General features: G+C 34.1%; 2 protein-coding genes across 3 annotated transcripts; one reads left to right on the forward strand and one right to left on the reverse strand.

Annotated features, from left to right (window-relative positions):
• Positions 1–154: 154 nt before the first annotated feature.
• LOC106162094 (DNA-dependent ATPase/E3 ubiquitin-protein ligase HLTF-like) lies at positions 155–23,187 on the reverse strand. 2 transcript variants are annotated; one of them, XM_086996536.1, is made up of 16 exons: positions 23,037–23,187; positions 22,119–22,853; positions 21,722–21,829; positions 21,465–21,527; positions 21,014–21,108; positions 15,547–15,690; positions 11,402–11,534; positions 9,092–9,227; positions 8,546–8,725; positions 7,994–8,121; positions 7,118–7,314; positions 6,443–6,559; positions 5,770–5,882; positions 5,291–5,471; positions 1,741–1,821; positions 155–1,201 (listed from the first exon to the last, which is right to left on the reverse strand). In XM_086996536.1, the coding sequence occupies exons 1-16, from the start codon at positions 23,170–23,172 to the stop codon at positions 1,055–1,057; spliced, it is 2,694 nt and encodes an 897-aa protein (XP_086852662.1). In that variant the 5' UTR covers positions 23,173–23,187; the 3' UTR covers positions 155–1,054. The 2 variants fall into 2 exon arrangements, with proteins under 2 accessions (XP_086852662.1, XP_086852663.1); XM_086996537.1 differs by lacking the exon at positions 15,547–15,690.
• On the forward strand, positions 16,241–19,337 carry LOC147759340 (E3 ubiquitin-protein ligase TRIM71-like). The gene has a single exon (XM_086996540.1). It carries the CDS (start codon positions 16,803–16,805, stop codon positions 18,753–18,755), a length of 1,953 nt encoding a protein of 650 aa, XP_086852666.1. The 5' UTR covers positions 16,241–16,802; the 3' UTR covers positions 18,756–19,337.
• Positions 23,188–24,566: the final 1,379 nt, after the last annotated feature.

Below are 24,566 nucleotides of genomic sequence, written 5' to 3' on the forward strand. Positions count from 1 at the left end.
AAAATACAGTATCTGTAAAATTTACATTTTATCCCCATTGAAAAGATTAATTACTGTATACAGTGGTGGTAAATGGTTAAAATTTCCAGGAAATTAAGTTCTTGATGAAAGTGAAATGCAATAAATATCATGATCATGAAGCCAAAAAAGTAGACAAGTTGTTCAAAATATTTTAATCCATTTTGAAGTTCTTGTACAATGTTACTTTTCATGTTTTGGTACAAATCTCTTGTTAATAAAATGTCCTAAATTTACATTAACCAAGTAAAATTAGAGAAATTATTTTTAATATCTTCAAAACATTACCAAATGCTCTATAACTGAATATTTCGTAAATGGCAAAAATACTATTGTCCAAAAATATTACAGTAAATTAAACCTTCAATCTATTTAATCAGTTCTTTAATTATAATAATTTTTGGACAGACAAATTCAAAAGGGTAAAAGTAGTTTTGATTAAAAAAAAATTTTCTTCATCTATTTGCTATTATGTATTTTAGAACATTTCTAAAGGGGTAACTCGTAATACATTTTAAATTTTCTATTGCTACAAATAAAATGACTGAATCTCGTCTAATATCATCATCACATAATTTGAGGCAGAAATATGTTAGAACAACACTTTGTGTGTCACCCACTTTTAAATATCATATAAACTTGTGTCACCAACCAAGCACCTCTCAAACTGAATCAGCTGTACCTAAAAATGTTCTCAAAAATACAAACTTTAAAAAAATAGAAACTGCACAAGCAGTAAACTTTGGGATAATTTGATTCTAATAGTGTGAAGAAATAAAACTGGAGATTAAAAGTAATTTGTGGTTTCAAATAATAGAAAAAATAATCTAAATCTACTAAAATTTTATCTCAAGCACCATATACCTGAAGGCTAAATTGCATCATTACAAAAATGTTTTTGCACTGTTCTTTCCAAACTTCTCTCTCTTCCTTGACCAGGCACCTTAAAAATCAGAACTTAAGATATAAGAAAACCAAACTTTCTGCAGCTGAGCTCTGTTTGACAAATTTGAAAGGCTGTCTTAAGTTTCCAGTTCTATGAAAACAAAGTTTTGATATCTGCAATGCGTGTTTCTCTTCGTTGCTCGGCCGTCTGCTTCTTCCCAAATGCTCCCTGCATCAGTTTGCGTTTCTTCTCCTGCAGTTCCAACATGCGCTCTTCCACTGAATCCTTCACAACGTACTGAAATGTACAAATGAAAAAATTCTAAGACCCCAGGCTGGTACTGACATCTGCTGGTACAGATCTACTTTGGCTGCAGTTCAGATATTTCTTTATATCTATTTATCTAAATTATTGAATCCATGGTGTTATTTCAACTCTAAAAGATTGAGAATATTCAATTATTATCTTACAATATAAATTATTGTTACATGGTAATAAATGACAGTAAATTACTTCTACTTCTGAGCACAAGGGGGTAACCTTTGCTCTCTCCAATTTCACATTGCCTTTCTATAATCTTAAAGGGAGATTAGCTCTGTTATTTAACAGACTAAGTAGGGTGGAATTCATACCACTCCTCCAGGTCATTCCTCAGGAATTACATTTATCATTGAATCGAATATGGCTGACCCACTTGAATGCTTGGCGCGTTATCCCCATGGGGAATCTATTCAGTGTCTATTAGGGGATTATGCGGCAAGTATTTAAGTGGGCTGGCCATATTTGATCTGCTGAGATCTGTTAGTTCGCTGTTGTGAATGTGGCCCATATCTTACCTTTGTAATGATGACGTCCTTGGTTTGCCCGAGACGGTGACATCTGTCAAAACATTGCTCCTCGGATGCTGGGTTCCAGGCCTGCGGGAAAATAAATAAATGAATAAATAAATAAGAGGGTAGGCTACTGTGAAATAACCAACTTTTTTAACCTTTCGTGACCAAATCACTGCATGTCACACATGGACCCAATTATTACAAATTTATTACTATATTAAGGCCACACTTTTTTATTTTTATGGATGACATCCTGCGCGCGCACCGATTTTTGTCTGTTCTCAAACCCCCCCCCCCCCCAAGGTAGTCAGTTGTCGCTAACGTCGTTATTGATTTGCCAGAAAATGCAATCTGCAATCCTCGGCTCATTCCGCAAGCTCCATACTGTCATTGTCGACTGCAGAGACATCCGAGTACTTCCGAGTGCGGATAATGAGCTTTCTACGCATGCGTATTATCACCACGTGGAAATATGGCCGCTTTGCTGTCAAATTCATCTCTAGCATTAATTTCAAAATACACGCCAATAAAAGTCATAAAGAGAACGGGGGCCATCGTTTTGGATTGGTTTGCCATTGATATTAGACATGGAGATATCACCCTTTTACAATTATACGAAAGGCTGGCGGCGACCAGCGATCATCGCCCGGAAAATTTCAGTGACATTCTGTCCAAAGCAGCACATACCAGGGTTTTTTTTGTAGCAAAAAAGGGTCGACAAGAGCGTCGTGATATTTGGTGGACTGAAGGTCAGACAGGCCACCCGATAGTTGGCTGCTACATGTGAGTCGAAGTAGACAAAATGGTATCGACCGAAATTACCTTTTTTAGATTTGGTAGTAGGAAGCATTGGCCTATCTTTGCTTCATTTTTTTAAACAATTCTGTGAAGTGTTTACAATGCTTTAATTTTCTGAGAGTACAAATAAAGATACGCTGTTTATTTGATATTTGTTTTATTGATTGCTATACCGACAAAATGCATGAAATAACCTTAAATAGATTTCCAGCTGTGTACTGAAAACATAACTTTTCTTAAACATTTTTTTTTTGGACTGTTTTTTTTTTTTTTTTCGCCCGCTCGCCCCGATGTTGGGGTCCCCAGAGGATGTCATCCATAAAAATAAAAAAGTGTGGCCTAACTTAACTGAAATTAAGTCTACATGTATCATTGTAGTTGAAAGATATACTGCTTGGATGTTGTTAACAAATGTGAATACATGTTTTAAATTGCTGCTGGATGCAAACAATACAGAAAATATTAGCATAGCCATGTTGCAGAACTAATTAAATTTCTGTTTTTCTTAAAATCTTAAACCTGAGGAAACAAATTTAGCATTTAGTCTTAAGGAGAAGGAAGTAAAACAAGGCAGCAAAGCTGTCAAATGTACAGACAAAAAAACAGAAAATAAAGATGCAAATAAGTGAAAAATTAAATTTTCACAAAAAACTGTTAAATTGCCAGAAAAATTTACCAAACAGACTGCGTTGCCTACTGAAGCTGTATGTTAGACCCATGTTTCTTTCCTGTAAGTTTGAGAACAGTAAGTGACATGATTTCCCTTAAATGGTCATCATAGGAGCAGTGCACAAAATAGGGGTTTCTTCAAATTTTGATGCAACATTACATAATGTTTAACAGCATAATGACAATCAAATGTTATTAATAAAATATTAGTAACATGGACATTCAGAAAATGTGACAAGCAAAAGTCTTCAGGATCACGGAACTTTAAAGTCACACCTTGAAAATGCCAATATGTGAAAAATTAAATTTTCACAAAAAACTGTTTAACTGCAAAAAAAAAAAAAAAAAAAAAAAACAGACTGCATTGCCTACTGAAGCTGTATTTTAGTCCCATGTTTCTTTCCTGTAAGTTTGAGAACAGTAAGTGACATGATTTTCCTTAAATGGTCATCATGGAAGCAGTGCCCAAAATAGGGGTTTCTTCAAATTTTGATGCAATATTACATAATGTTTAACAGCTTAATGACCATCAATTTTTAATTATAAAATATTTGTATCACAGATATTCAGAAAATGTGACTAGCAAAGGTCTTCAGGCCCATGGAACTTCAAAGTCACACCTTGAAAATGCCAAAATGTAAACAAGACAGCACTGTTCTGAAATGGGTTTATTTCCATTTTTAACACTTTTTTAACATAAAACAAAATAAACATTTTACTGCCATTTTTATATGACCAACTAAGAAAATTGATGAGATGGGAAAAGTATCAATAGAACAGTGTTAAATGTCCAATTTCCTCCATTCTGAGATTCTGAACATAGTGGATGATTGAATCTGACAAACTGCAATGATATGAGTTTATTTCCATTTTTGACACTTAATTACACAATACATGATAACAAGTTTACCATGTTTTTTACATATTCAACTAACAATGTTGTAAAGATGCAGGAAATATCAAACAAACACTTTTAGGCATCTTATTAGTTAAATAATGAGACTGTTAACATGCCTAATAATTGAATCTGAGGAAATGTGAAAAAACAGTATAACTTCTAAAATAATGGCTCGATTATGCTGATTTTTGAACTTGACCTGCGTTTTAGTAAGATTGACCACTCCTGTGAGTATAATTACAATTGGCCAATCCGTTTTCCTTATATTGTGTTATCAGTGTTGCATTTATATTGAAAATAGTGAAAAAACAGCATAAATTCCCTAAAAATGGCCCAATCATGCTGATTTTCGAACTTGACCTGCGTATTATGAATATTCATCAGTTCTGTAAGTTTCAAGTCAAAAGGTAAAATGGTTTTCCACTTATCGTGTTATCGGTGCTGCATATATGCTGAAAAAAGTGAAAAAACAGCATAAATTCCCTAAAAGTGACCCGATCATGCTGATTTTCGAACTTGACCTGCGTATTATGAATATTCATCAGTTCTGTAAGTTTCAAGTCAAAAGGTAAAATGGTTTTCCACTTATCGTGTTATCGGTGCTGCATATATGCTGAAAAAAGTGAAAAAACAGCATTAATTCCCTAAAAGTGACCCGATCATGCTGATTTTCGAACTTGACCTGCGTATTATGAATATTCATCAGTTCTGTGAGTTTCAAGTCAAAAGGTAAAATGGTTTTCCACTTATCGTGTTATCGGTGCTGCATATATGCTGAAAAAAGTGAAAAAACAGCATTAATTCCCTAAAAGTGACCCGATCATGCTGATTTTCGAACTTGACCTGCGTATTATGAATATTCATCAGTTCTGTAAGTTTCAAGTCAAAAGGTAAAATGGTTTTCCACTTATCGTGTTATCGGTGCTGCATATATGCTGAAAAAAGTGAAAAAACAGCATTAATTCCCTAAAAGTGACCCGATCATGCTGATTTTCGAACTTGACCTGCGTATTATGAATATTCATCAGTTCTGTAAGTTTCAAGTCTAAAGGTAAAATGGTTTTCCACTTATTGTGTTATCGGTAAAAGTGCACGGCGACGACGGCGACGGCGACGGCGACGACAGACGCAGATGATGGCTATATGTACAGACACATCTGTGTCTGTACATAAAAAGAAAAAACTTACCGGATCCATTAAGAAAACTCTGGAGGCAGCAGTAAGGTTCAGTCCCATACCTCCAGCCTTCAGGGAGAGGAGGAATATGGTAGGAGCACGGGGGTCAAGATCAGAGAACTGCTCGATGGCTTTTGTTCTCTTTGCAGCTGTCATGGTGCCATCCAGACGAGCAAACTTGAACCCAGCAGCTCTGTGGGGAAAAATGTAAGTGGTCATCTTTAAATTCCTTTATGTATTTACAGTGTCTTCAACTTATAAATTTTGAGTCGAGGCAATACTACCCTTGTAGACGTACTACTACATGAATTTAAACATGCTGTACAAAAAAGAAATTGCTGGATTACAAAACAAGTTACTGGTTTCTCTTAAAACAACACATTCATTGAGTGGTTATAACAAATAATAGACAAATAGATAATATTTGTCTGATAAACTAAAAATAAGATAAAGAAATGCACACATTCAACTTTGACCCCACATCGACTTACTTGAGTGGAGTCTCTAGGACAGTGAGGAAGGAAGTGAATTGCGATACAACAATACTCTTAATGGTTGGGTCATCCTTCCTCTGCTGAATCAGGGCCTTCATCAAGGCATCCACCTGAAATCACACTGATAGTTGACACACAAATATACAGCTGAACATCTTAGTAATATTTTACAGACCAACAATTGCTTAATTCACTTAAAATGATGCTATTTGTAATATCATTTTCCCCTTTTACATACACCTTTATCAAAAATATACTAACTTGTGTACACATATCACGACAGAAAAACATAAACCTACAATACGTCTTCCAGTAAAAACACTGGGAAGGTTCTACAAAATGGCAGTTTCTACACATTGGCACTGGACTGCCATGGTCCTTCTATTGTGATAACACTTACCTTGACAATGGACTGCCATGGTCCTTCTATTGTGATAACACTTACCTTGACACTGGTCTGCCATGGTCCTTCTATTGTGATAACACTCATCTTGGCACTGGACTGCCATGGTCCTTCTATTGTGATAACACTTACCTTGGCACTGGACTGCCATGGTCCTTCTATTGTGATAACACTCACCTTGACACTGGACTGCCATGGTCCTTCTTTTGTGATAACACTTACTTTGACACTGGACTGCCATGGTCCTTCTATTGTGATAACACTCACCTTGGCACTGGACTGCCATGGTCCTTCTATTGTGAACTCCTCCTCTGTATTCTCTGGGACTGGGATCAGCTCATTTCTCTCAAGTTTACCACGACACAATGGACAATTGGCACCTTCCTGCAATGTTTGGGAGAGAGAGGTTTTTATGCAATTAATAAACACATATATCTTTCAGGGTCAGGAGGTTTGAAGTCCTGGAAAATGGTTCATCTATTAAATATGAAGAAATAAGATAATGTTCAGGAGTCATTTATATCACTTCTGAGGGCATTTTTTTACACTACAGATCCAGACACTTAAGTAATTCATCAGTAATGAAAGATCAACAGGTGCTTCCTACATAACAAGTGTGTACGGTCACCTAACTTTGTCCTCCACTCCACTTATCTGTTAGAAATATAATGTCTCATCACCAAGTCAAAAGAAATATAAGACTGGAGTTCAGTGTGTGCGTGTGTGTACTCACCCCCTTAGTCTGTATCACCCCCTTAGTGTGTGTGTGTACTCACCCCCTCGGTCTGTATCACCCTCTTAGTGTGTGTGTGTGTGTGTGTGTGTGTGTGTGTGTGTGTGTGTACTCACCCCCTTAGTCTGTATCACCCTCTTAGTGTGTGTGTGTGTGTGTGTGTGTGTGTGTGTGTGTGTGTGTGTGTGTGTGTGTGTGTGTGTACTCACCCCCTCAGTCTGTATCACTCTCTCAATACAGGGTTTACAGAACACATGGACACACCTGGTGATAACAGGAGTGTTCAGAGGATCCAGACATATGGAACACTCCTCATCTGATCCTGAGTTTAACACTTGGAGAAGACTCTGGACTAACTTCTCCCTCAGCTCTGCTGGCAGACTGCTGTCCATCTGACCACTTAGCTCTGGAATAAATAAATAAATAAATAAATAAATAAATAAAGACTCTGGACTAAATTCTCTCTCAGCTCTGCTGAATGACTTCTGTCCATCTGACCACTTAGCTCTGGAATAAATAAATGAATGAATGAATGAATGAATGAATAAATAAATAAATAAATAAAGACTCTGCACTAACTTCTCCCTCAGCTCTGCTGGAAGACTGCTGTCCATCTGACCACTTAGCCCTGGAATGAATGAAGGAATAAATAAATAAATAAATAAATAAATAAATAAAGACTCTGCACTATCTTCTCCCTCAGCTCTGCTGACAGACTGCTGTCCATCTGACCACTTAGCTCTGGAATAAATAAATAAATAAAATAAATAAGTAAAGGATAAAAGGACGACAGAACCAAGTAAGCTCATAAGGGTAAAAATTCCTGTCATTGGAAATAGATAACTATTAACAGGGGCAACAGAAACATTTTTTTTCAAATTATTAAGTGACTAGGATTAGACTAAGTGAATTTTCTATTAATTATTAATTCTATTAATCTTACATTAATCAGGGATGAGACTGTCATTTAGTGAAAAAGTTGAAAATAGGGGGCGTCTAGGCCAATTATATTTTTGTCTCCCATTAAGTTGGAATTCTGCTGATAGTCAGACAAATCCCATCGCTGATTAACATAGATCATTTACCTTGTGACTGTACAGCCAACTTGGCAGCATTGGCGATAAGAAACGGGTGGCAGCAAAGCTGGCGCAGCCTCATCAAAATGGCCAACACTTCACCGTAATGATGAAGCAGGGTGCCCTGCCTGAAGTACCTTATACAGAGAACAGTGGGATTGAAAATTATCAGCGTGTAAAAGAAACTCCCTTTATTATCAACTTTCTGAACTTGATATAAGATTGAGCTTTTGATTTTCTGCACTAAAGTTGTACCTTACAGAGCTTTCAGTCACTATGCCATCTTCCTCAGTACAGGTTACTATGAGACGGAGCACTCTTCACTAACCTCTCATTATTGCTGTCCCATGTCAATTTTATAACATGATCATATAACATGATCTTATAACATGATCAAGAGACTACACAGATGAATTTCTAACTGAATAATATTTGAACTGATAAATTTAACTTAACTTAAGCAAAACAATCCCCAGGTTAAAGTATCTTTTGGCCTAAAGCTAAAATAATAGTCCCAAAGAGCCAGTGGGCTAAAAGTTTTTGGCCCAGTCTGTACCCTACCTGCTAATAATCAGTTTCCCCTCCTGTGCCATGGTGTCATATGTCCTCCTCTCATCCTCTGACAACTGGAGAGTTTCCAGGTAGACATTTCTGGCAGGTAGCTGGACTAGAGGCTTTCCTCCCACAACCTGTGTCTTCATACGCCGTAGGGCAATGTGACCCATCAAATGTTGGACACGTCTGAGAAATAAAAGTAGATGGAAGAGTTTTTGCACTGTCTGTTAATTGTGTAATGGTGATAAAAGTAATCAAGAATCAAAACATGCCTGACACATACACAATGTCTCTTTAAAAACAATTTGTTTTTATTAATTTATAATTAAAATGTATGAAGAAAATAATGGATAAGTTTCAAGGAACACATCTTAAGTTGTATAAAAGACCTACAAAAAAAAAAAAAAAAAAAAAAAAAAAAAAAAAAAAAAAAAAAATGACAATGTCCTCCACCACATTTGATCTGTCAAAGAGGTACAAGTTGAAATAGAAACAAAAACATCTTATTATCAGCCAAAAGGTATTCAAAAGAACAAAAAAAATCTTCCTTACTTGAGAGCATATTCACTGCCGCCAGACAGAGGTCTTTCAATGGCACGTTGCCAGATATCGCGGGCAGTGAAGGGATCGATCTTCAGAAACAGCACTAGCGTCCACAGGTCTCGAAGAGAGTTTTGGATAGGCGTGCCTGGAATTGTAAAAATTAGGAGAATTAAACATAGTTTGTTGTATGAACATCCAGATAAAGTCTGGGCTGGTTTAAACAAAAAAGAGCTTAAGTCTTTAGTTAATATTAAGACAATTTTAAACAGTCTATTTTGACTACGTTAGCAGTACAACTCTTAAAGGTACATAGGAACCGAGCATCGTCGGAGCGTGGATTCCCAGTAACCACTTCTACTAGATTCTTATATGACTCAAATAAATTTGGCATGCCAAGGGATAAACTGAATAGATCACTCGATCAGCCATAAAAGACCTTTAGAGTGCTCCTTTCTTTAAATTTATGGTTGTAAATTTAACCTACTTCCGTGACCTACTTTCCTGCCCCATTGACATACAACTTAGAATGCCAGCAGAAAAATCTGTTCAAACATCATTTACGGGTAAAATTAAACAATGCCTTTTGGTAATTCTCTTAGTTATACTACTTGAAACTATATGCTGGCATTTGGTTGGTTTTTGTGACAAAAAATTGACTTTGTATGTATCTTTCAGTAAGTGTTTTGTGCCAGTCTTGAAAAAGTGTGAAAATAAAACTAAAACCATGTGTACCACCAGCGCTTACGCTGGTGGTACAATTAAATCATGATATGCTACTAACAGTCTGGTTCCCTCAGCATTGGAGTAAAATAAGGATTGAAATTTAGTTTCAAGGAACCATTCCCTGACCTGTCAAGACCTACTTCCTCTATGTCTGTAGTTCAAGAATAGCCTTGGTCATCTGTACAGTACATTAACTAACTAACTAAAAATTAAAATAAACGAGAGTATCAGAGAGGCGATAGCGCCTCAGGATATTGTACCACCAGCTGGAGTTAGCGCATTCGAACGGAAAACCAAAAACAAACGGGAATAACTACCAGTGTTGTGTTTGACAAGCTCTTCAAAATGCAATAAACAAGACAAGAAATATAAAAAAACAGCACAACTTTTTTAAAAATCGTCTGATCAAGCCGATTTTCAAGACAATAGGCTTGTCAGTTTTCTTTAAAATGCATTATCAGTGTTGCACATATATTGAAAGAAAAAAATAGGTCTATCTCTGCCAGTTTTGAAAATATAAGGAATAGAAAATTTGCAAAGTTCAGTACATGGTGAAAAGAAGGTCAAAGGTCAATTTAAATGTGACAGTTAGATGTCCAGCATATGACTTCCTATTCAAGTTCAAAAGTAACTATGGGTTTATCTCTGCTAGTTTTGGAGATATAAGAGATAGAAAAATTGCAAAGTTCAGTTCATGGTGAAAAGTAGGTTGAAGGTCAATTTCAAGGTCACAGTTAGATTGCCAGTATATGACTTCCTATTCAAGTTCAATAGTAACTATGGGTGTATCTCGGCTTCTTATGGAGTATTTCACATTTTATTTTCACCACTAAATATTGCTCAGTTGTGCTTCTTTATATAGCGCAATTCCTTGACCGTATCGCAACCAAAAAATGGACACCACCTCCAGTAATGCACTTGACAAGCTCTACATAATGCAAAAAACAAGAGTTCTCTAGCATTTACGGTTCCAGAATTACGGAAAGATTTCAGTTTCGGCATCTTATGGCCGTTTCTCCCATGAAAATGCACCGATTGACCCCAAACATGAAAGGAGTCCCTAATTGCATCCACTTACTATAATATGAGTGCTAAACTCTGTGTAGTTTCTGAAATTTGGCACAAATAAAAGTTTTTTTCTTTTGCAAAAAAATCCCATTTTTAGAAAATTTTGGCCTGTTTGACCTTGAAAAAAGGTCAAAGGTCAAATAAAAAGGCATATTTGAAATCCTCATATATGACTTTCGGTGAGACTTCTATACTAATTTTTCCCATAATTCCTTCCGTTTAGGAGATATATAGCATTGAATTTACAAAAAATTTGACAAGGGTGCATTTCATTGAGTGTCACGCCCAAGCGAATGCAGCGACTGAGACAAAAAAACCAGGGGGTTCAGGTTGAGATTATATGTGACCTAAATTCAAGAGATGGGGACACAGGTCCATGCGGTATAGGAGGAAAAGCAGTAACGGTGACTTGTATCCCACGCCACCTTGCGGAGCCGCTGGAGCTCATGGAGCCACGATACGAGTCAGGACTAAAACCATGAGTACCACCAGCGTACTCATAAACAAGGAACTGCTCCCAGACATCACCTGTCAAGACCCACTTCCTCTGTGTCTGCAAGGCGAGGATAGCCTTGGTCATCTGTGTGTTAGGATTCCTGATGGTGTGACCTTCATCTAATACCACCCTCAACCACTTCACTTTACCCAGAATATTCTTCCCCTAGAAATATACAAATAGTTAATACCCAATTATGGACAAAAGTACAGAAAAAAAAAAAAAAAACAAATGATCTGTAAATTTAAACACTATAATTTTTAAATCCTTCAATTGCTTCTAAACTGCAGATTTTGTGTATTTAATGTGGTGTATACATATTTCTTAATCCTTTCTTTCTTCTGTATAGTCTGTTACAAGCTTGTGTCAAGATAGTCTTATAATGTTAAGTCTTCTTTTTTTAATGTTAGTACAAAATAAAATATTTTATTACTATTAATTTAAATGCACGAAATATGCAATATTTATCAGATCAAAACTGTAATTTCTATTATCTTAGGATCAAACCTGAATTGCCACCATCACAAAATTGGAAAAGTGTCGTTTTATTATATGTTTTTCCTGAGCACTATTTCATATCTTTCTATCAGTGTTTTATTTATTTATTTAGTTTAGTTTAAATCCATACCTTACTATCTGTAGTAACAGTCTGATATGTAGTCAACACAATATCTTGTTGTTGTATATTATTATATTATTTATTTATTTTAGTTTAAATCCATACCTTACTATCTGTAGTAACAGTCTGATATGTAGTCAACACAATATCCTGTTGTTGTATATTATTATATTATTTATTTATTTTAGTTTAAATCCATACCTATCTGTAGTAACAGTCTGATATGTAGTCAACACAATATCCTGTTGTTGTATATTATTATATTATTTATTTATTTTAGTTTAAATCCATACCTTACTATCTGTAGTAACAGTCTGATATGTAGTCAACACAATATCTTGTTGTTGTATATTATTATATTATTTATTTATTTTAGTTTAAATCCATACCTTACTATCTGTAGTAACAGTCTGATATGTAGTCAACACAATATCCTGTTGTTGTATATTATTATATTATTTATTTATTTTAGTTTAAATCCATACCTTACTATCTGTAGTAACAGTCTGATATGTAGTCAACACAATATCCTGTTGTTGTATATTATTATATTATTTATTTATTTTAGTTTAAATCCATACCTTACTATCTGTAGTAACAGTCTGATATGTAGTCAACACAATATCTTGTTGTTGTATATTATTATATTATATTATTTATTTTAGTTTAAATCCATACCTTACTATCTGTAGTAACAGTCTGATATGTAGTCAACACAATATCTTGTTGTTGTATATTATTATATTATTTATTTATTTTAGTTTAAATCCATACCTTACTATCTGTAGTAACAGTCTGATATGTAGTCAACACAATATCCTGTTGTTGTATATTATTATATTATTTATTTATTTTAGTTTAAATCCATACCTTACTATCTGTAGTAACAGTCTGATATGTAGTCAACACAATATCCAGTTGTTGTATATTATTATATTATTTATTTATTTATTTTAGTTTAAATCCATACCTTACTATCTGTAGTAACAGTCTGATATGTAGTCAACACAATATCTTGTTGTTGTATATTATTATATTATTTACTTATTTTAGTTGAAATCCCTACCTTACTATCTGTAGTAACAGTCTGATATGTAGTCAACACAATATCCTGTTGTTGTATATTATTATATTATATTATTTATTTTAGTTTAAATCCATACCTTACTATCTGTAGTAACAGTCTGATATGTAGTCAACACAATATCTTGTTGTTGTATATTATTATATTATATTATTTATTTTAGTTTAAATCCATATCTTACTATCTGTAGTAACAGTCTGATATGTAGTCAACACAATATCCTGTTGTTGTATATTATTATATTATTTATTTTAGTTTAAATCCATACCTTACTATCTGTAGTAACAGTCTGATATGTAGTCAACACAATATCCTGTTGTTGTATATTATTATATTATTTTAGTTTAAATCCATACCTTACTATCTGTAGTAACAGTCTGATATGTAGTCAACACAATATCGTTGTTGTATATTATTATATTATATTATATTATTTTAATTTAAATCCATACCTTACTATCTGTAGTAACAGTCTGATATGTAGTCAACACAATATCTTGTTGTTGTATATTATTATATTATATTATTTATTTTAGTTTAAATCCATACCTTACTATCTGTAGTAACAGTCTGATATGTAGTCAACACAATATCCTGTTGTTGTATATTATTATATTATTTATTTATTTTAGTTTAAATCCATACCTTACTATCTGTAGTAACAGTCTGATATGTAGTCAACACAATATCTTGTTGTTGTATATTATTATATTATATTATTTATTTTAGTTTAAATCCATATCTTACTATCTGTAGTAACAGTCTGATATGTAGTCAACACAATATCCTGTTGTTGTATATTATTATATTATTTATTTTAGTTTAAATCCATACCTTACTATCTGTAGTAACAGTCTGATATGTAGTCAACACAATATCCTGTTGTTGTATATTATTATATTATTTATTTATTTTACTTTAAATCCATACCTTACTATCTGTAGTAACAGTCTGATATGTAGTCAACACAATATCTTGTTGTTGTATATTATTATATTATATTATTTATTTTAGTTTAAATCCATACCTTACTATCTGTAGTAACAGTCTGATATGTAGTCAACACAATATCTTGTTGTTGTATATTATTATATTATATTATTTATTTTAGTTTAAATCCATACCTTACTATCTGTAGTAACAGTCTGATATGTAGTCAACACAATATCCTGTTGTTGTATATTATTATATTATTTATTTATTTTAGTTTAAATCCATACCTTACTATCTGTAGTAACAGTCTGATATGTAGTCAACACAATATCTTGTTGTTGTATATTATTATATTATATTATTTATTTTAGTTTAAATCCATATCTTACTATCTGTAGTAACAGTCTGATATGTAGTCAACACAATATCCTGTTGTTGTATATTATTATATTATTTATTTTAGTTTAAATCCATACCTTACTATCTGTAGTAACAGTCTGATATGTAGTCAACACAATATCCTGTTGTTGTATATTATTATATTATTTATTTATTTTAGTTTAAATCCATACCTTACTATCTGTAGTAACAGTCTGATATGTAGTCAACACAATATCTTGTTGTTGTATATTATTATATTATATTATTTATTTTAGTTTAAATCCATATCTTACTATCTGTAGTAACAGTCTGATATGTAGTCAACACAATATCCTGTTGTTGTATATTATTATATTATTTATTTATTTATTTTAGTTTAAATCCATACCTTACTATCTGTAGTAACAGTCTGATATGTAGTCAACACAATATCCTGTTGTTGTATATTATTATATTATTTATTTATTTTAGTTTAAATCCATACCTTACTATCTGTAGTAACAGTCTGATATGTAGTCAACACAATATCCTGTTGTTGTATATTATTATATTATTTATTTATTTTAGTTTAAATCCATACCTTACTATCTGTAGTAACAGTCTGATATGTAGTCAACACAATATCTTGTTGTTGTATATTATTATATTATTTATTTATTTATTTTAGTTTAAATCCATACCTTACTATCTGTAGTAACAGTCTGATATGTAGTCAACACAATATCTTGTTGTTGTATATTATTATATTATTTATTTACTTTAGTTTAAATCCATACCTTACTATCTGTAGTAACAGTCTGATATGTAGTCAACACAATATCCTGTTGTTGTATATTATTATATTATTTATTTATTTTAGTTTAAATCCATACCTTACTATCTGTAGTAACAGTCTGATATGTAGTCAACACAATATCCTGTTGTTGTATATTATTATATTATTTATTTATTTTAGTTTAAATCCATACCTTACTATCTGTAGTAACAGTCTGATATGTAGTCAACACAATATCCTGTTGTTGTATATTATTATATTATTTATTTATTTTAGTTTAAATCCATACCTTACTATCTGTAGTAACAGTCTGATATGTAGTCAACACAATATCCTGTTGTTGTATATTATTATATTATTTATTTATTTTAGTTTAAATCCATACCTTACTATCTGTAGTAACAGTCTGATATGTAGTCAACACAATATCTTGTTGTTGTAGAACTTGAGCACTCTTACATCTAGAAGGTCCATAGAATACATTGATGGCAAGATGGACTCTCTCATCTACGTGGTCTTCTAGTTGGTCCTAAAGTATAAAATAGACAAATGTTTGGTGAGAAATATCTGTCTGCTGAAGAAAGTAAACACACAAAATGAGTGTAAGAACTCAAAAGGATAATAACTGTTCGTTTTGGCCAAAAAATAAATTTTCCTGGACTAAACAACAATTTTCCCATGCCAATTGTTACTGAATCCATTTCTACATTTAAAGTCAGTCCCTGATTTTTTACTAAAAGGTTTTTTTTTTGTAATAATCTCTTAAGATTGAAGTACTTAAGATTAAGAGATTATTACAGATTATGACCATCTAGGTCACGTGGTCTGATGACAAGCTCAGATATCAGAATAATAGCTATAACTGCCATTTCTGTGAATTATTTACGTTTTTATAATTACACTATATCTAGTGAACAATGTTTTTTCCCTGTTCCATTTTGATGCAATTTTACATAAAACTCAACAGCGAAATCACCAACAAATTTTCATTTATAGTACTGGTAATATGGACATACAGAATATGGATAATGTGTGTGTGTGTGTGTGGGGGGGGGGGGGGGGTAATAATTACTTGATCACTTTACTAGAAATCAGTCCAATAATAGTATTACTCCTCCAGAGTAAGATCAATTTTGATCTTAAAAGCAGAATAAGTCCCTGTTAAGACCATTTCTATTACAGTTAAGGCCACTTAAAATCATTTGTGATCTGAAATTATGGATTCAGACCATTTCAGGCACACCATGACAGCGCACCTAGAGATGGGGTGAGTTGGGTTTAAAGTTCAAGTAGTGACTTCACAAAATAACGAGCAAGCCCTACCATACCTGTGTCTTCACTGCAAGATATCTACACTGTAGTTACAGCTCTCACTGAATCCATCAACCTGAACTGACTACCTACTCCAGAGCCTAACATCTTCACTGGTGAAAATAAAACTAAACACATTCTTAATTCATAATACATAGTGAAATGCAAAAACAAACTGCTGTGGGCTCACACGAGATGGCAACTGGGTCACTGATAAGATAACTGTTATAACTCTACTGAACACACATTCATAGTTCATTCTCTCCCACCAGTTTACTGCTGAAAAGAGATAACTGCTCTACATAGAACAGTTCGGTACAAGCCCCCAAGATGGCTACAGCTCGCGATGACAGAGATGAAGAAGAAAGCCTACGAGCCAAAATAACTGAAAATTTTGTCAGCTGTCCATTATGCCTTGAGGAGTACAAAGATCCGACAGATTTACCATGTAGGCATACATTTTGTAAGTGTTGTCTGAAAGACTATACTCCTGACTTAACACCAGGAAGTAAATTCAGATGTCCTGTGTGTCAGAAAGAGACTGAAGTTCCTAAAGATGGACTTGAGGGCTTCACTCACAATTTCTACATTGAAAGCTTGCAGGACACTGTACTTCAGTCAACACATAAGAAAAAGTGCAGCTCTTGTGTTTTGTTGTCCCAAACTGAAACAGTGGCAACTTCAAAATGCATCACCTGTCATGACTACCTATGTGACAAATGTTCTCCATTCCACTGTGGTAGCAGACTCACTAAAGATCACAGGGTACTCACTTTTCAACAACTTCACAGTAGTGAGTATCAAAAAGTAATCCAAGAACAGCAAAAGATTATCTGCCCAGAGCACAAAGGTGAGATGATACGATACTTTTGTTCACATTGCAATGTCCCCATTTGTCGTGACTGCAAAGATCTACACCATGATGGCCACAAACTTATCTCACTTGAAAAAGCTGCAGAGATGGTAAAACCACAACTTCAAGTCAAATTCTGTGGCATGGAGAAAAAATTTGAAAAGGGTGAGAAAACAATAGATATAATTGATGAAATATTGACAACCCTCCAAGAAAATGAAACCTTAGTTCAGCAGAAGATCAAAACTCGTGCAGCTCATCTACGTCAACTGGTAGATCAACGAGAGAAAACCTTACTACAGGAGCTTCACCAAACCACCAGCACTCTCAGAAATAATTTACAAATTTCCCGCAAAAACTACAGTGCCACTTGCTCCTCTATCAAAACCACAACAGATGTAGTAAAGAACATCCTTCAACATGGTGCCCCCATAGATGTCCTCATGTTACAACACCAACTTGGACAGAGACTAGATGAGCTACAGTCCACTTCAGCTGTGGATGATATTCCAGAGGAACTAAAACTCACACTCACCACCAACACAGAAGTGGACCAAGAGATATCCAGTGGGGCTGGCCTGGGGGATGTGCAGATATCTAGACAGTCAGCTTTGCCCAAGTTCAAACCACAGGCTGAATGTATGCTGGAGTTTGACACTGGCTGTGGGTTGACAGTGGACATTTCAGTGAGTCCATACAGGGAGTATGTTACTACCCATGGCCAGAGGAACAAGGTGAAGGTTTTTAGTTCAGATGGTACATCAAGGCAAGAGATCACACGTGTCTCAGACACACAGTTGAAATGTACAGTAGGAATCTGTCACTCTCCTGACGGAAGGATGATTCTATCTGGTATGATCAATAACAAACTGTTCATCCTGTCACCACAGTGGGAAGTACAGCAAACTGTAGATGTCAACAACCCATGTGGTGTGGCTCTCAATAATAGCTGCACTAAGATTGCTGTGGCACAGGGTGGTGAAAAGTCTGTGAGTGTGTTCAGTATTGATATAAAAGGGAAAATAACTTTAACTGATGTGATAAAGGACAAAGATGGGAAACAGTTGTTCAATGAACCATATAAAGTAGCATATATGAGCAATGGGTGCCTTGTTGTTAGTGATATATCACAAAAGAAACTTCACATCCTAACCCCATCTGGTGACCCACTGTATCAGTACACAGGACCTGATAACAAGTTAGGTCGTCCCTTTGGTGTTTGTGTTGATGCATATGACAACATACTGGTTACAGACTGTAATAACCACTGCATACACCTTGTATCCCCAGATGGGAAGTTCATCAAGTACATAGCAACCCAAGCTGATGGACTAGCTAATCCACTGGGATGTACCATCAACCAGGATAGAGATGTGGTTGTGACTCAAGGGAATGGGAAAGTGAAAGTATTCCAATACTTAGAAAAATGACATCCTTTACAATGATAAGAGACTGAACAATATGTACTTTTCTGACATATCTCAATGATGTAGTATACAAGATGACAAAGCATCCAAATGTAAAGATACAAAGCAAACAAGACAGCAAAGCTGTCAAATGTACTGACAAAAAGCAGAAAAGAATAATGGACAGAATAGGATATGGTCCATTCTGGTGCAATAATATGTTACACTTAACTGTAAAATCAACATCATAATTTAATTATGCCCAACGGATAATACCAATTAAAGAATAAGCATGGGTTGTTTCCCTGGTACTTATTAATGAATAGATTTTCTTTTATTTCCCTTTCCGTTTGGGTTGAATAGATAAAAGCATTGGTAAAAGTAACAATTAAACACTCATTGTTAAAGACGTCACATTTAAGCCTTTATGACATCACCTAGTAACAAATAAACAAAACCCCCTGAAGAAAGAAAGAAACCGGTCGGGGCAAGAAAGTTGAAAGAAAGTTTATTATATATATATATATATATATATAGTAAATTTTAATTAGTTATTTGTCTATGCCATATTGTTTGTTTAAATGTCATGTTAAAGAATTATATAGATTAAGTATTTTTTAAGAACTTTTATACGTTTGTTACACTACTAAACAATGTTTACAAATGTAGTTAATTATAAATTTATTGTTAAGAACTTAATGAACTAATTAATGTAATAACTAGCACGTTCTTATAATTTATCTATATATCTTTGCATGCATCTTGATCTGTATGTCTATACATATAAATTCTATTATTTTTTGTTTGTTTGCAACAGGAATCATAAAAAATGTTAATGAAATGGGAAGTAAGTATTATTATAGTAACTATCCTTGGTCAATAACATAATATATATTAAAGGGTTTAATTTAACATTATCAACTTAAAATGCTTAAGTTTTACTAATAAAATGAGAAGAGTCTAACTGATAGTTTTATTGTATGATAGGGATATATAGGTAAACAAATTATAAACATCTGTTTTAGTAAAATATATTTTGTTGCTTCATACAACATATAAATGATTATTTGTGCCTAATTTTTGACTGAATGGCAATTTATATATGTATGCTTAAACATATTAAATGGATTCATAAATTTGTACTTTAAAATAAGGTAATGATTACAAGATGGATGTAATCACATTTGATTAACCATTATTAATATTTTCAGATAGATGTATTTAAAGGACAGAAAGAGTATTAATTGTAAATTACTAGCCAGTTAATTCACAAATATATCATTTTAAATTCTAGTTATATTTACTGGAAGGAAGGAATATTATGTAATTTGACTTTATATTTCATTAATCAATTATTTTTCTTTACATATACCTGTAATGAGTACTTTCATATAAACAGAATATGAAATGATCAAACTAGAAAATCACAAACATCCGCCAAGGCAGGAGTTTTTCGATTATTATTGATTATTGATATATTATTGATCCTGATCACCACCAAAAACTAATAATCTGTTTCTTGGCCCACTTCTAACAGTTCCTGAAAATTTTATTAAAATCAGTCCATAACTTTTTGAATTATGTTGATGACAAACAAACAGACAAACAGGTGAAAACATTACATGTACCTCCTTGCTGGAGGTAATAACTCATCTTTGGGTAAATTTAATTAAGCATGATTTAAATAAAATGGTTTTAACTTTTGTGTTATAGAATTTATTTGGTAATAGATTATTAAATTTTATTTGTGAAAGGTTTGAGGCTCAAAACTTATTTCAGCAGGAGATTAATTATGATAAGGTTTATTTCAGTTCAAAGCTGAGTGACTGTGGAAGTATTTTATTCACACGTACTTGAATGAAGTCAAAAGTGATGTGTTGGCATTCATTAGGTGTGTGTGAAAGTTATCTTGAGTTTCTCAGTGGAAAGTTATTTTAACTACCATCATGTAATAAATATGATTGAAATTGAATAAAGCAACCTTTTTGATTTTGAAAATGAGACAGCAGTTCTGTTGTTTTTGACACCGGCATCGCTCGGTGAAAGTACACAGCAACAACAGATGCAGGTGACAGCTATATGTGCAGACACAACTGTGTCTGTACATAAAAAAGGTAATCTTGACACATTCCTGTTACCTCAACTTAAACCATATCCAAATCTTTCACTGATGAGAAAATTACAACCTATAAATTATTTTTTCATTAATAAAATTCGAGTCGTTTAAATGATGGAGATTGGGACCACTGAATTTCTTAAATAATGTTTAAGAAAGCACTTACAATCCAGTTGCTGAGCACAGACAGAGGACAGACAATTAGAGTTGTTCTTGGGCCAACACAATTAGTGCGACCATCACTACTGAGGTTGTTGGCACCTGTAATAGTAAATATCATTTACAATAAGCTAAAAACTTATCTGTAACAGATTTGAAGCATTCCTTACATTAGGCTAAAAACTTATCTGTAACAGATTTTAAGCATTCCTTACATAAGGCTAAAAAAATTTAAAGGCGTACAATGCAGATAAAACAATTATATTATAGCACAGACTGCTTAAACAGCTTAGATGTCTGGCACACCTACTGAAACTGCTAAACAAAAGTTAATTACCCCCTAGCAGTTTCATCTAAGCTGCTTAAGCTGAAAGCAATTTAGCAAGGAACCCCTCAGAGATAGATCAATCCATAGTTAGTACAACAGGGTCTGGGAATGGTCCCATATTGTCACTTACCTGGACTTTTATTTTGAATGTTCTCTTTCACGTCCACATCTGGTAGAGAATCTTCATCAATCACTGAAAGTAACATTTGAACATATGTCTTAAAACTATTCACCATGTCAAAATTCAACACCCAGTTTAACAGATGACAATCAAGCCAGGACATTTATCATATCAAAACAGAACAATAAGGCCACTTTCTCTGTCCAATATTTCATTTTTATTCTTTTTAAAGGGGGTGGGTGGGTTTTTCATTGACCATCAATTACCTATGGGAGCAGACACTGTGCCTTTCCTCTTCTTACCACTGGAGACGTCAGCATCAAGATCTGGCAACTCAAGACTTGGCAGGGGTGGTAAATTTGGCAAAGGATGGACTGAAATAATGCACATATCATATAAGTAAAGCATTATATATAGGATACATAAGTAGATCAAGCACTCAACAAGGTGGAAATGCACTTACATTCAATTTGGCTTTAAAAGAGTGGTTCTTACAACTTGGTTCATTCTATTCTATACTCTACAATCAGCGATGAGCAGCTTTGGCTCCAAAAAAAGTCCAAAATCTGCCAGAAAACTCTCATTACCGTTGTAAGCACCCAAACCAACCGAAAAAGTCAATAACCCGCTGATAGTTTAAAAAATCTCATCCCTCTACCATACCTTTGGCACCAGGTATAAAAGGGGCACTCTTCCTCTTCCGTGACTTCTTCAAGCTGAATTCCTGCTTCACTAAGGGAGAGTTACGTGGTTTTTCCTCCTTCAGGGGGTGTGGGGATGTGGCAACTTCAGTCTCCATTCCAACACATGGGGGCACAGGAGATTCTGGTATGGCTGGTTCTGTCTTTGGCCACTTGGACTGGTCAGTTACATTGGTGGTGTGTCCACTGGACATCTCCACAGGACCTGTACCATGCTTAATAAGTCTGGATTTGTCACCTGTGATTGTTTTGGACACACTGGACAACTGAGGCAGTGGCTGTGGTTGACCAGAAGCAATTTTCTCTGGACGCCAGCTTGGCAGGATGGTTCTCTTGAAGGTGGTGTTGGTCAGCTGGAGGTCTGTGGACACACCTGGCTGGTTCTGGACAATGGTACCTTGACCGTTAATGACAGGAGTGGAGTGTGTGGCCAGAGGGGCCTCGGATCTCACCCTCATATTCTCCAGTCTCACTGTTAATATAGGACCTCTGCCCTGGTGTCCAACAGGCACCAGATTCTGAGATATTACATCTGGTTTATGAACTTGTTTATTTTTCTCAGATGATGAGTCTGCCTGGCCCAGAATGGTACCGTGTTGTGGTGGTACCTTGCACTGGACATTTACTGTCAATTTTTCTGGGTCTTGGCACTCTGAATTACCATCCAAGACAGTGGTTGACTTCCTCCCACACTTGGCTACAAGAGAATTGAAATATATTTATAAAATTGCTCAAGTTGGAGTATAATTTAGCCTAAAAAAAAAACAGTGTAAACATGTATGTTTTATTAAATGCTTTAAAATATACTGAAAGTCATTCACTATTTCACCATTGTTCTTTTCCTGACAAGTAGAAAACTTGTATGTTCCCCCAAGTTTACCTGACTTGGTAAGTATCTGACAGTGATTGTCCTTTTGTTCCACCCCTGAGTCAGTCTGGTGAAGTAGTTTCCTTATATAAGCTGTCACAAATATCTCTTCTTCATCATATCTGGCAGGCTTCTTGACGTTCAACATGAATTACATAATATTTTGTCTTTAAAATGTTTAACAAAGGAACAATTGGGTGTCATATTACTTGAAATAGAGATAATTACTGAACAAAATGTTAACCTGTAATTAAGTTTTAAAGTACAACTTGTTTCATACACATTTGCACACAATGATTACATATTTGAGTTATGCATGCAATGTACAAATTCAAATAAACAAACAAATATATGTAATTAAAATTCAAACAATATATAAATAATTAAAATCACCTCTTGGGTCTGCTCCTGACATTATGGAATGGTGGTTTAGGTGTTGGTGCAGACTTGAATCTTCCCCTTCTCCTGGACAGCAGGCTATGTAGAGCTGACTTCCTGGACAGCAGGCTATGTAGAGCTGACTTCCTGGACAGCAGGCTATGTAGAGCTGACTTCCTGGACAGCAGGCTATATAGAGCGGACTTCCTGCACTATTGGTCTAAGAGTTTTTACCACTCAGTAGGATGTTCAAAATTTAAGAAATTATGACTTAAAAAATACAGTATCTGTAAAATTTACATTTTATCCCCATTGAAAAGATTATGTAATTACTGTATACAGAGGTGGTAAAGTGTTGTTAAATTTTCCAGGAAATTTAACTTCTTGATGTAAGTGAAATGCACTTAATATCATGATCATGAAGCCAAAAAAGTACACAAGCTGTTCAAAATACTTTAATACATTTCTAAAGTTCTTGTACAATGTTACTTTTCAAGTTTGGTACAAATCTCTTGTAAACAAAATGACCTAAATTTCCATTAACAAAGTCGAATTAGAAAAACTATGTTTAATATCTTCAAAAAAATTACCAAATAATCTTTAATTGAATGTTTTATAAATGGCAAAAGTGCTATTGTCCAAAATATTAAAGCAGATGAAATTCCAAAAAACGTTGAATCCACTAAAGAAGTTCTGTTTTAATTTAATTAATTACTTTGGACATGCTTAAATTAAAAGGTAAAAGTAGTTTCGAATCCAACAAAAAACGGTATTAAAAAGTTGCAAATTTCTTAATCTATTTGCTATTATGTATTTTAAGAATTATCTAATGGGTAGCTGGTAATACATTTTAAAATTTTCTATTGCCACGAATAAAATGACTGAATCTCACCTACTATAACCACTAAATTTTATGAGGCAAAAACAACAATTTGGCACTTTGAGTGACACCCACTTTTAAATATCTTATACACCTGCATCACCAACCAAGCACCTCTCAAACTGAATCAGCTGTATCATTAATGTTCTCAAAAATACAAACTTAAAAAAATAGAAAATGGAATAATTTGATTCTAATAGTGTGAAGAAATAAAACTGGAGAATAAAACTAGAGGATCAGAGAGGCGATACCGCCTCCGAATATTGTACCACCAGCTGGAGCAA

The sequence above is a fragment of the Lingula anatina genome, chromosome 10 (assembly GCF_051362555.1).
Source record: "Lingula anatina isolate TDL-2025a chromosome 10, LinAna3.0, whole genome shotgun sequence".
Lineage (NCBI taxonomy): Eukaryota > Metazoa > Brachiopoda > Lingulata > Lingulida > Lingulidae > Lingula > Lingula anatina.

What these genes read in the sequence shown, in the direction of transcription:
- LOC147759340 (XM_086996540.1), top strand. Translation starts at nt 16,803, where the DNA reads ATGGCTACAGCTCGCGATGACAGAGATGAAGAAGAAAGCCTACGAGCC.
- LOC106162094 (XM_086996536.1), bottom strand. Translation starts at nt 23,172, where the DNA reads ATGTTGAACGTCAAGAAGCCTGCCAGATATGATGAAGAAGAGATATTT. An exon ending in GAGGAAGTGGGTCTTGACAG is followed by an intron (nt 9,228 to 11,401) that starts GTGATGTCTGGG and finishes TTACAATTCCAG; the next exon opens with GCACGCCTATCCAAAACTCT. An exon ending in GTCCTAGAGACTCCACTCAA is followed by an intron (nt 5,472 to 5,769) that starts GTAAGTCGATGT and finishes TTTTCCCCACAG; the next exon opens with AGCTGCTGGGTTCAAGTTTG.